This window comes from Mirounga leonina, unplaced genomic scaffold, assembly GCF_011800145.1.
Source record: "Mirounga leonina isolate KUSES-001 unplaced genomic scaffold, KU_Mleo_1.0 Mir_200, whole genome shotgun sequence".
NCBI classification, from domain to species: Eukaryota; Metazoa; Chordata; class Mammalia; order Carnivora; family Phocidae; genus Mirounga; species Mirounga leonina.
The window spans coordinates 13,107,283-13,120,826 of record NW_023270503.1 but is presented as its reverse complement, the minus strand read 5'-3'; the positions used below and the strand labels follow the sequence as shown (position 1 = coordinate 13,120,826).

The window sequence follows — 13,544 nt, the reverse complement described above, 5'->3', positions numbered from 1 at the left end:
CTTAGCACATATAGACCCCACTCTGTGTTTCTTTTCTTTTCTTTTTTTTTAAGATTTTATTTACTTATTTAATTGACACAGAGAGAGAGACAGCGAGAGAGGGAACACAAGCAGGGGGAGTGGGAGAGGGAGTGGAAGTGGGAGAGTGGGAGTGGGAGAGAAGCAGGGTTCCCGCTGAGCAGAGAGCCTGATGCGGGGCTCGATCCCAGGACCCTGGGTTCATGACCTGAGCTGAAGGCAGTTGCTTAACCAACTGAGCCATACAGCCCCCCCCCCCCGTCTGTGTTTCTTTTAAGTTTATACTACTCCGTAATACTATGAAGATATAATACTTTATTTCGTCATTCCCCTATGCTGTACTCTTGCTGAAGTGTTTTTTTTTTAAGAGATTTTATTTATCTATTTGAGAGGGCAAGAGACAGAGCACGTATAAAATTTTGAGGGAGGGGCAGAGAGAGAGGGAGAAGCAGACTCCCCGCTGAACAGGCTCAATCCCAGGACCCTGAGATCATGACCTAAGCCAAAGGCAGGTGCTTAACTGACTGCGCCACCCAGGCACACCTTGCTGAAGATTTTTAAAGCAAATCTGAGGTATCATTTCACTCCTTCAGTATGCAACTCTAATATTTTAATTTTTATAAATTATTAATATTTTCTTATTTTCTTACATAACTATAATTCCATTATCACACCTAATAAAAAGAATAGTATTTTCTTAGTATCATCTCATATCCTCTACAGATTTGTCTCAGAAATGTCTTTTTGTAGTTGGTTTGTTTGACGAGGATCTAGACAGGGCGTATACATTTGGTTGTTAAGTCTTCTGGGTCTCTCTTGTAATCCCCTATCCCATTTTTATGCCATTGACTTGGTTGGAGAAGCTATGTCAGTTATCCTGTGGAATGTTCCTCATTCTGGATTTCTCAATTTGTCATATATTGTAACTTGTTCTTTTAGTGCCATTTAATTTCTTCCTTTATCCGTTGCATTTCTGTAAATAGAAGTTAGTTCTGGAGCTGTGCTGTCCAGTCCTATCTATGTTAGTAACCACTAGTGGCTATTTAAAGTATTTGGATTTAAATACACTTAAAAATTCAGTTTCTCAGTTGAACTAGCCACATATCAGGTCCTCAGTAGCCACTTATAGAGCATTTCCGTCATTACAGAAACTTTTGTTGGACAGTGCTGATCTAAAGGCTTAATGCATTCATGTTCAATTTTTAAAAATTATTTTATTTTATTTTTTAATTTTATTTTTGAGAGAGAGAGCACACGTGTGAGCCGTGGCAGGGGTGGGGGGAGGGAGAGAGAGAATCTTAAGTGGGCTCCACGCCCAGCACACACAGCCTGACACAGGGCTCAGTCTGAGGACCCTGAGATCATGACCTGAGCTGAAATCAGGAGTCAGATACTCAACCGACTGAGCCACCAAGGCACCCCTCAGGTTCAGTATTTTTGAGGAGAATACTTCATAGGTGGTGCTGTGTTGCTTTGTATTGTGTCACATCAGAAAACAAATGTCTGGTTGTTCCACTTTTAATTATTGGTTAAGATTGAGAAGGTGATGATCAGCCTGACCCCTCATTGTAAAGTTTACCATGTTTACTATAAATAGTTTTTCTTCTTTCTTTGAAATCTTTCTTTTTCTTACTACATAAACTAAAACTTTCAATACAGTTATTGAATAGAAATGTTGAGTTAGTATTTTTACTTTGTTCCCAGTTTTAGGGATAAATTATTCAGTCTTTTATCATTAAGTATCATTAGTTGTTTTTCATAGATGTCCTTTATCAGATTAAGTTTTAGTCTGCATTTTGAGTCTTTTTATAATGAATTATGTGTTGAATTTTGCCATATGTTTTTCTGTACTTGAGATAACTATATGGTTTTCTCTATTATTCTGTTAATGTGATGAATAATGTTTCTGTTGAATGTTATACCTTATATTCCTGGGACAGATACTATTTGGTCATAATGTATTATCCTTTTATATATTATTGGATTGCTAATATCTTGTTAATGATTTACATCTATATTCTTGAGGGATATTGTTCTATGATTTCCTTTTCTTATAATGTCTTTGATTTTGTTCCCAGGTTAATGGTGAATTTTTCCTGTGTCTTTTTGACATAATTCCAGTTTTCTTTGATAACTTCCATGCTTTTTTCCCCTGTGCATATAATATGTCCTAGACTGTACAGAAGGATGTTCAGCTATTCCCTGAATAGAGAGGGTTCTTCAAAAAAGTACCTACAGTTGCTTTTTCATACTCTTTTTGGTTATCTCTGATATAACAAAACCATTAATAAAGTAAGTTTTAAAACTTAAAAAACTAATGAATACTGAATGCTTTTACTTCGTATTCCTCCACATTTTTTGCCTAGTTTCTTAGTTAAAAAAATATGTTAATATACATTACTGTCAGTTGAGTTTAGAAATCTCAAGGTGCACAGTACTTTTACTACACTTAAAGAAATCTTAAACTCTGAACAAAATTACTAGGTTTTTAGGTATATAGTTTTAAGTTTTTCAGTTTCAGAATTGCTTCACATTATGAGGAAAATAATTCTTTTAGGCATTTTCTTTTCTAGTTAGCTGATTCTCTTTCTGTAGTGGTAAGCCTTGGGAGAAGGAAGGTGGGATCCTATGTGGGGTCCATCAGACAGTTGCAGTGCTATCCAGAATGATTTAACTTTGTTTCTGTAGAGTAAGTTTTTTGGCAGGCTACTGTAGGATTGTAGATGATGATTGTGAGCTCAGCCAAGCCATTGATTTATAACAATTATTCTGAAATATCAGGTACATTCATAAATGAATTTCAGATCTTTCTATACTTTTTTTATCTTAAAATAACTAGAATTTTATCTCTATTCAGATACTAAAATATTTAGGTTACGTAAGGTAAATCATCTTTGGTTATCTAATCACATAGCTATTAAATGAGAAGATAATTGGCTCTTACGAATCTTTCTGCAGTTCTTAGCTTCAGGTTGCTGAACAAAGTATTTTTTCCCTGTAAATTCAAATCATTTACTTGTAGATTTATATGTAAAAGAACAAATATATGACTGTCTAATAGTGTTAACTTGTGTACTTTGATGTAATAGCAATATGATAAAAGTTAAACCTTTCTTTTAACTTTTTAGGCACAAAAATCTCAAACCGAGAAATCCTGGGCAACAAGGACAGGCACCATCTTTAAGTCAGCAACAACAAGTACTTCCTAAGCACAAGACCAATGAAAAACAAGAAAAGAGTGAAAAACCACAGAAACGCCCCTTGACTCCTTTTCACCATCGTATATCTGTTAGTGATGATGTTGGCATGGATACAGATTCAGCTAGCCAAAGACTTGTGATTTCTGCTCCAGATAGTCAAGTGAGATTTTCAAACATCCGAACTAATGATGTAGCAAAGACTCCTCAGATGCATGGCACCGAAATGGCAAATTCACCTCAACCACCTCCACTTAGTCCTCACCCATGTGACGTGGTTGATGAGGGAGTGACTAAAACACCTTCAACTCCTCAAAGTCAACATTTTTATCAAATGCCAACACCAGATCCCTTGGTTCCTTCTAAACCAATGGAAGATAGGATAGACGGTTTATCCCAGTCTTTCCCAGCTCAATTCCAGGAAGCTGTAGAACCTACAATGTATGTTGGTACAGCAGTAAACTTGGAAGAAGATGAAGCTAATATAGCCTGGAAGTATTACAAGGTCCCAAAGAAAAAAGATGTAGAGTTTTTACCACCTCAGCTTCCAAGTGATAAATTCAAGGATGATCCAGTTGGACCTTTTGGACAGGAAAGTGTAACATCAGTTACAGAGTATGTATTTTTTTAATAGTCACTATTTATAATTTAAGGGTAGAAATGATGTAAGTTCTTGATACTAGGACTCCAGAATTGGTTTCAGGGTAGGATTTTATCATTATATTATTATTAATATATTATCATATATAATATATTATTATAAATAAAACATATATTTATAAATATAAATATTAGTTTTACATAACTTCTTTACTGTGTTTTTTCCTCAGGGAACCTCTTTATTTTGAAATACTAGTCACAAAAAAGTGGAGAAAATAATATCACTTGTCCATCAACCAACTTAAGGATTTTGCATATAATTAGAACTCCTGTGTACTGTTTTTCTTCCATTTTTCCTTTCTCTGTCCTAAATTTGGTGTTCTATACATGTTTTTATACGTGTAGCTCTAGTTAATTCATTTAATTGCTTTATAGTGTTTCTTTGTTATGAATAATACGTAATTTATCTACTTTCTTAAAGATGGACATGTTGGTTATTTTCAGTTTTTTCCCAGTTACATAGGATGTAGCAGTGAACTTTTTTGTACACATGTCCTTGTGTATTTGTATAAGATTTCTCTAGGGAATATGTTTAAAAACGGAATTGCTGGGCCTTGGGATATGTCCATATTCTGCATTAAGGGTCGTTGGCCAGGTTGGCTCTCCACCAGTACTGGTTTACACCCTCATCAACCAGCAGAGTATGAGAATGGTAGTTTCCTCAGTGTTTGGTATTATGAGACTTTTAATTTGGCTAATCTTCTGTATACAGAATGGCATCTTATTGTCTTAATACGTGTTTTCCAGATTCCTAGCAAGATTAAGCATCATTTAAAATGTTCATTGGACATTAAGATTTCCTCTTCTGTGAACTGTCTGTATATCATATTTTTTAGTCTATTTTTCTTTCCCTTTCCCCCCCCAATTCTTTGCATGTTCTGGCTCTTAATCTTATATTAGTTACATGTGTTACAGGTATCTTCCTCCGTTCTATGGATTGCCTTTGTCCACTTTATGTGTGACATGCTTTGGGTGGGAAGATTTTTTGGGTCTCCCTTTACTATGTTATTCTGATTAAATTTATGTTCTGTCCCATAAGTCTTTTGCACTTTTATCTATAGATTTTTCTGAAAGGTGAAAATCAACGAACAAAACACCATTATATTCATTAAAACTGTCTGTCTTCTTACCAGTGCAAGACCAAGTAGTGTGCAAAGATTATATTTCTTCTCTATTAGTCTGCTGTCAGCAAAAATATTTAGGGTCTTCTCTTTAGTTTAGAATTTTAAAATTTCACAAGAATATGTGCAGGTGTAGTGATCTTTTGTTCATTCTTTGTATTGGGCATTTGCGGTGGGCTGGTTCAGTTTGAAGTCTTTTTTTGTCTTGCTACTGGGAAGTTCTCTTTTTGGATAATATCTGCTTTTTTCCTCCATTCTCTGTGGAACCTCTGTAATTCATATGTTGAATTTCTGTATTTTCTCTCATTTTCCATCTATTTTTTTCCTTTGTATTCTAAGGGGATTCCTCAATTTCTTCTAACCCTTTCTTGAAGTCTTAATATTTGTTGCTCATGTTTTCTTATTTCTAAACTTTTTAAAAAATATCATCCCCTTGTTTAATGTTCTATAATTTTTTTCTTTAGAATTACTTTATTTTCATCTTTTTACTGTGCTGCTTTTATCACTTTTTTATAATTATTTCTTCATACAATTTTTTTTTAAGAAAGAGGGAGAGAGAAAGAGGGGGAGGGGGAGAGGAAGAGAGAGAATCTTAAGCAGGTTCCATGCCCAGCACGGAACCCAAGCCCAGTGTGGGGTCGGGGGAGGGGGGCAGTGTGGAGCTCAATCTCACAATCCTGACATCATGACCTGAGCTGAAATCAAGAATCAGTCGCTTAACTGGCTCAGCCACCTATGTGCCCCTCTTCATACACATTTTAGAATGAAGGAATAGGGGAGCTGATTGGCGGTCCCTACTCATTCAGTAAATAATTTAGTATATACTGTGTATTAATTCCGTACACTGCTTTATGATAACCTTGGTGGGGATGATTTGGAGGGGAGGCCTGGTACCTAAATTCCAGAATGAAGAGGATGTCAGATAATTGGGTCTTTACCAGGTAGCTTATTCATTTTCTTAGAGAAGGAACTCTTCTTATTCCTCCATTTTCAGCTCTTATTTTTCAATTCTGTGTGGAGATACAGGTCCAAATTTCCTCTGATTTTTTTTGAGAGTTAGCTCTCCTGTTGTTTATGTAGGTTGCCTATAGCCCCCTCTTGCATATTCTAGGCCATGACCTTTCTCTGCTGTGTTTCATTGATTTTGAGCTTCCCTGAGACTAAGTAAAATGTCTGGCCCATTTGTAGCCTCTCCCATTTTCCTTACTGTTAGATTTATTCTTTTTTAATATTCTTTATTATTTTAGTAAACCTGTGTGCCTTATCTAGCTCTTTGAATCTTTAAAGTATTCTAGTATTTTTTTTTTAATTGAAATTAATCTGGATTTGAAATTTAGGGACTTTAGGATATCCTTATGATCATGGAAGAAAACTAGATTATTTAATAGTTAGGAGGTCTCTTGAAAGCAAATGATGCCTTGGAAACAAATCTCAAAAGATCTTAATGTTATTTGTGCTGGATGTAATATAAAATTCCTCAACTCTTGTCTGAAACTACTGTTGGTCTTTCTGTTTCTGGACTTCGCTACATATATTCTATACACAGTAGAATGATCATTATAAGTTAAATGTTAGGTTACTCATTTCCTTTTAAAACCCTTGAGTAGTTTCCCTTTACATTTAGAATAAAATCCAAACTTTTTCCTCATCTGTAAGGTTCTACCCAGTTCCTGCCTAGCTAGTTCTTCACTCTTATTTACTCCTCTCCTATTTGCTTCCTGATTTCATGACATCAGCTTTCTTGCTATTCCTTCAGAAAGCCAACCTCATTCCTAATGACCTTTAGAATTGTATTACAGATGGGGAAACAGCTCACCCCTTCTTATTTAGCCCTGTTGAAAAGTTACCTTCTCAGGAAGTATTTCCTGACCATTTTATCTAAACTATGGCTTTTCTTCACTTCCTAAATCACTGCCTATCTTGTACACTGCTTTCATTTTTTCTTTATATATATCACCTGAAATTACATTATGTATTTGTTAATGATCTTTTCCCAATTAAAATGTAAGCTGTATGAGGGCAAGGACTCTGTCTTGTTTACTGCTGTGTTCCTCCAGCATACACACACACACACACACGCACACACACACACACACCCACACCCCCACACCCCCCAGAACAATTTTAGGTCCACAGCAGACATTGAGCAGATGTTTGAATAAATGAAACAACAATATGGCCCTAGGGTTACTTTATGATTTAAAACTTGTTTTTTTCTAGATTATATTTGCTTATTTAATGTATATAAAATGTAGCATTGTGAATATTTTTAGTTTTATAAACTTAAAGGGTGAGTTTTTATGGGCATATCATATTCATAAGATCCAAGAGTCCTAGCCATAACTTTAAATAAGTGTATTAGCTGCTTGTGTGCATGAACATCTGTAAGTGAAATGAAATGAAGGTCTCTTAGAAGTTAATACAGTTTAATTTAGAATCCATTCTGAAATTATTTGACATTTTTCTCACTGAATAAGAATGAGAAGGAAGAAGCATAATGTAGAAAGGTAGCATGCAGAGTAGAATGGTGCTGGGTCATGATTATGTAAATTAAGGAAATAACATGCTTCTGTCTGTTCCTGGTCACCATTTTTCCTGCTTCATAAAAAGAAAGGAAAAGACTGAATAAAAGGATTGTTTTTTTTAATTCTGTGTCTCATGTGAGTATTGTTTTGGTTTTATTAGTTACGAAAATGTGTATTGTGTCACAATTTATTTTTAGATGAATCCTTTTTATTATTATAGTAGATTAGACTATGAAAAATAACACAAAAAAAGTCAACCCTCAGCTTAGCTGCTTGAAATATGAACTAAAACATTTATGGATATAGTTCTATACTTGATAGGTTACAAGTTTTTGGTTTTATTCTTTCCTTTTGTAGTTAACTGTTCTATGGCTGTAGTTTCTCAATTGGGGCAGCTTCTTTTTCCCCCACTTACCTTCAGGTGACATTAGGCAGTGTTAGAAACAGTTTAGATTGTCACAACATGGGGTGTGCTGCTATTTGGAGGGATGCTGCTAAGTATCCTACCATATATATATATAGTACAATAAAGCCCCAAATAGTAATAGTGTTGAAGTGCTTTAATATCATGAATCATTTTTAACAGAAATTTGAGCTCTAGAATAAATTATTAAATTAGATAGGCCAAACCTGTTTACTGATTAGTTTTACTAGGGAGATTCCCCATTCCCCATACTATTTTATTATTCAGTAAAATACCTGGCATTGGCTTTAGTGTTTGCATTGTGCCAAAGCAGAAGTTTTGTTTTGTTTCATATGTTTAAAGGATCTTGTTTGGATAACTTAGTGATTCTGGTCCTGCTATTAATGTTACTTGAGATAGGATGTCATGAGGATCATCAGTCAGATGATACCCCTGCCATTAAAATAAATTCTATTAATTAATATTCTCTCAGTGGCATTTAACCTTAAATTTTTTATAGAAGCATTGTATAGCTTTAAAGATATGATCTTTTCTAGTCCGAGTAATCCATTCAGAAGCCTAGATTTTTTTATATAAATAAATTTCTGAATTCTTATTAGACATTGTAAATTTCTAATCTTTTTCCATACTCTTAAGTTTTGAAAGTGTATTTAAATATATGGCAGTTAATTAGGTGGCTGTTGTAACTCCTATATTCTTTTCACCCTTTTTATTTATTTATTTATTTTTAAAGATTTTATTTATTTGACAGAGAGAGATACAGCGAGAGAGGGAACACAAGCAGGGGGAGTGGGAGAGGGAGAAGCAGGCTTCCCGCATGAGCAGGGAGCCCGATGCGGGGCTCGATCCCAGGACCCTGGGATCATGACCTGAGCCGAAGGCAGATGCTTAACGACTGAGCCACCCAGGCGCCCCTCTTTTCACCCTTTTTAAATTCATGTTCCTCAAAGATATATTTTATCAGTTTGAATAAAACTGAAGTTTCTCTAATATGCAAGATGCTGTAAGGCACTGTCAGAGTATAAAATAAATTTAGTCCTGGCCCTAAATGAAATTGTAATCTAATGGAAAATAACATTAAATTCTCTGATAGAAGTATACATAAAATATATTAGGGATGGAGAACCAGAATAAAGAATAATTTAATTCCGTTCATGAAATCCAGAAGCTTTATGTAGTTTGGTATGGATAGATTATCTGGTGTTGCTTACTAATTTGGTATGTCATGATAAGAAAGGAGACATGAAATGTGGGGTAGGGCTATATAATGGAATAGCAGAATATTGTTTATAAGCTTATGTATTAATGTATTATCCTTGAGATGATAGGGGCACTGTAGGAAGCTTTTTTTGAGGTAGATAAAATAACAGGGTTTTGGAAAAAAAGGATTTTAGAAATATTAACCAAGTAGCATTATTGAAAGATTGTTTAAACGAAGAGATATATATGTATGAAAGGACATCAGTTTGGACATCTTGAATAGCTCAGATATAAGGTAATTGAGGGCCCAAGGAAAATTAGAAAGAGATCATTAGGGATGTATGGATTTTGTGGATATAGAGTAGACTGAAGAACTTTACAGCCCATTGAATATTAAAGTAGGGGAGTAATAGAAGAGTTAGAGACCAGCATATTTAATTATGAGGGAAAGAGGAGGAGAAACAGATTTGAATGCTTCTTTTCTACTTTTTTACTTACTTTAGACTAGATCTTAAGCTTAATTTTATAATTTTTTTTAAAGTGAAAGAAACTGTTAACCCCTTGTTATCTTGAAGGAGAGGGATTGAGAAATTTATATGTCTCAGTTATGCCTTAGTGTACAATATGACTTCTAACTATGTGCTTGTAGTACATATATGTTGTAAATTTGTGAATTCATTTTAGGAGCCTGCTTAAAGATGCAGTCAGGCAGTTGTCAAGTGTCTAAAGCTTAGGAGAAAACTTACATTAACCCAGTTGGAGTAATACAGAGGCAAAGAGAGGCAAGAATGTATCAGTAGAAATTTAAAAAGAAACATTTTTTAAATAAAAATTTACTTTTACAGGTGTGTGTCTTTTTAGAAAGTGATGGAGAAATTTGGAGGTTTGTTTTATTTATGTTAAGTGAAAACTGTTTCCCTTTCGTATAAATTTTTCCATTGATTGCTGTTAAAGGGTGGCACTGTGCTTCCATAATAGGTGGAAAAACAAAAGAAAACAATACTCTTGGCTTTTCTAATTAATGTTAGGTGGTGTTGGCTGCCTGACTAGTACAGAGTAATAGGATTCATCATTTCTAGCACCTTCCCTATTCTTAGACTCTGTCAGTGTGCAGCAGTTGATGCCAGATTTTTTAGCAACTATTTTAAAGCAAAATTCCTTTTTTAATTTTTTAGAATTTGTTCAAGGAGAGAGAGAGAGGTTGGGGTGGCACATAGCATAGCCTACACACACGGTATACACATCTGTGGCTATCCTCTTTTTGCTTCTAGTTATTTTTAGTTTCTCTATTAGTTAATGGTAGCATCTATTTTAGAATAGTGGCTTTTAAGACCTTATAAGTTAAAGATAGCGAAGTTTCTGCAAAGAAACATTACAGTTTTTAATATCATTTTTCAAATGTTTAGCACTTAGTTCTAGTAGTATTTGTGATTGCTTAAAATAGTCTTCTATTCTGATTCAGAGGGAAACATTTCTAAACCCTGAGAAAGGACGAACTATACTTGAGCATATTTGTATCATGTCTTGTTTGGTAGTAAGGCTACATACATCAGGATATTTTAACCATACCATTCATCAATAGAACTAGCTCCTATGTTGTATTAGTGATATACCCAATTTTTATTGTATATGTTAAATAGTTTATAGGATGTGTTATTTGCCCTCTAAAAGTTAGTTTCTAATTGTTTTGAATTGTTTCATAGAAGTCTATGATGAAATAAACCTTTGATTTACTGTATTCTAAATCTTTTTAAGTAAATCTTATTTGGTGTCTTACTACAATAAAGCTATACTTTTGACAGCAAGCTTGACTCCATTTAAGGATTGATTCTGAAGATTGGAGCTGGTATTAGAAAAGGTACCATTAAAGAAAATAGAGGATTTTTGATATTTATTGAATTCATTTATTCCTTGACATCTCCTCCTATAGCTTATCTCCTTTTATAATTGTCAATCCTAAAATATTTTCATATCTTGTCTGGAAAAATTTTGATTGAATAAAGGCCTAAAAGCATGTGCTACTCTGAGCTATGTTAAATTCTCTACAACTGTATTTCAGGAGGGGCATCTGGGTGGCTCAGTCAGTTAAGTGTCCCGACTATTGATTTCGGCTCAGGTCATGATCTCTCGGGTGGTGAGATCAAACCCCTCGTCAGGCTCCATGCTCAATGGGGAGTCTGCTTGAGATTCTCTTCGTCTCCCTCTGCCCTTCCCCCTGCTTATGTGCGCAGACGTTCTCTCTCTCTCAAATAAATAAATCTTTAAAAAATATATATATATAATTATTTTTAGGATAGAATGTTACTGTTGTCATAGTAAAAGGAAAGGTACAATTAATAATATAAAAGTAATTTCAGTTTGCTTTGGGCTTTGCAAAGCTTCCTGTTCATGGCTGTACCTAATCCTCTTCTAGTTGGTCTGTATATTTAGCTTTATATCTGATTGAAACTATCTCTGTCGTTAACCATTTGGTCATATGTGAGAGTTTGTTTTAGAAAAGGAGAAGTGTTATTCCTGTTTTGCAAAAGTATGTGTATACTATATAATTGGATAGTGATGAAATAACTGAGTTTTTAATCTGGCATCTTTTAAAAATCACCATTTTTTCTATTCTTACCATTTTTAAATATAGAAGGATGTGTAATGTAAATTATATTTTAAAATTTGTTGTGACTTGATACTCTTGGTATTATTAACTACATTTAAATTCTTTGCATATCCCAATGTTTGTGAGAACCATTCAATAAAGTAACAAGTTGTCTTTAGGCACTGCATTTGGTTTACTCATTTTTATTCTTCATAGAGCCCTATGCAGTAGCATTGGTCCTTTTAATGTTACTGCACACTAATTTAACTACCTATATAAACAGTGTGGCAGTTTTCCTGCTTCTGCCAGAGGACAACTTAATATGAAAAACAGAGTTGTTTTATTCAGCCCTTCACAGAGTAGTAGTGTCTTTCAGGTTGGTGGTGGGGAGGGGTAGTGGGATCTTACACTTTTCCCCTATGAATAGTTATTTGAATACATGTACTTAAAATCTGTCTAGCCCTACCTTTGCTATAAATTACCTTAGCAAACCATTTTTTTCTGCATAATTTGCACATCAAAGAGAAGATACCCTTCATGTCTTATCTTGTTAATTTTTAAGTATTAAGTAAGAAAATCTATGTCAAAGTAGATGGAAAAACTGTTTTCAAAGTATTTATGTTAGAATCTAATAGTTCAAAAAAACAGTTATTTAGGGTCTAACATGGTAAGGTATAAAGCTACTCTTAAGAAATAAATGTTCATTTATAGAACAGAACTATTCTAACAATTGTGGGGTTTTTTAGAGACAGAGCATGAGCAGGGGTGCGGGCAGAGGGAGAGGGAGAAGCAGGCTCCCCACTGAACAGGGAGACCGACGCAGGATCATGGCCTGAGCTGAAGGCAGACACTTAAATGACTGAGCCACCCAGGCGCCCTATTTTAACAATTAATTGTAAAACATATCCCTGTTGACTAGATAGCACCATGTTCTCATGGAAGAACGTTTTTATAGACATGGGATTTTAGTTTTGGGGATAAATCTAGGGCATATTGGGAATAAAAATGGTACTTAACGATATATGATAAGTTTAGAAAATATCAGTTATCTTTTTGATGGCCTCTGTTTCAACCTTCGTTTATAGAGTATAGAGTGCTTCTAGTGCTGGGCATTGGTGAATAGATTTAAAGATCTATCCCATTCACTCAAAGATTTTATGAGCTAGGAAATGCCTTCATCATTCCCAAATCTTAACGTCTCTTAGGATTTTTTGTCCTAAATTGTAGGACAGATAAGTGGTAGCAGTATCACTTTCTGATGAATAAAAGATGGCTTATTTTCAAAGTACAAGGTACTGTATTTTAGGATTATTAGTGCAACCACAACATCTCTATCCTATGTGACTTTTAGATTTGACGTATTCATTTAGGAAATACTTGTAACTTTAACGTGCGAGGTGCTGTTCTAGGCATTTGGGATAATTCAGTGAACAAAGACAAGATCCCCATCATTTAGGGGCTTACATTCTTTGAGAGTGACAGTCAACAATGAACATAAGCAAGTTATATAAGAATATTTAAAGATAAGTGCTGTGGGTGGAAAAATAGAGCGGGACAAGGGGGTTCAGTGTTGAGGCAGTTGGGCATTTTGCGATTTTAAATGAAGATTCATACATAAGGTGACATTTGAACAGAAACTTTTAGAAGTGAGGGAGATGGCCATGCTATTTCAAGAAAGAGTGCTCCAAACAAAGGGAACAGCCAGCAGTATATCTGGCCTATTTGAGGAACATCAAGAAAGTTCTTGGAAGCAGAGTGAGAGAGGAAGGAGTAGAGTAACAGAAGATGAAGTTGGAGAGGAAAAGAAAAGAA

The 13,544-nt window shown here is 34.7% G+C and overlaps 1 protein-coding gene across 1 annotated transcript in view; it reads left to right on the top strand.

Moving 5' to 3' along the window:
- The window catches only part of MED13 (mediator complex subunit 13), a 105,654-nt gene that overhangs the window by 45,336 nt on the left and 46,774 nt on the right, over positions 1-13,544 (top strand). The window contains exon 9 of the mRNA XM_035026690.1: positions 3,147-3,830. Within this exon, the coding sequence (XP_034882581.1) occupies positions 3,147-3,830 (684 nt within the window). The remainder of the gene's footprint in view (positions 1-3,146; positions 3,831-13,544) is intronic.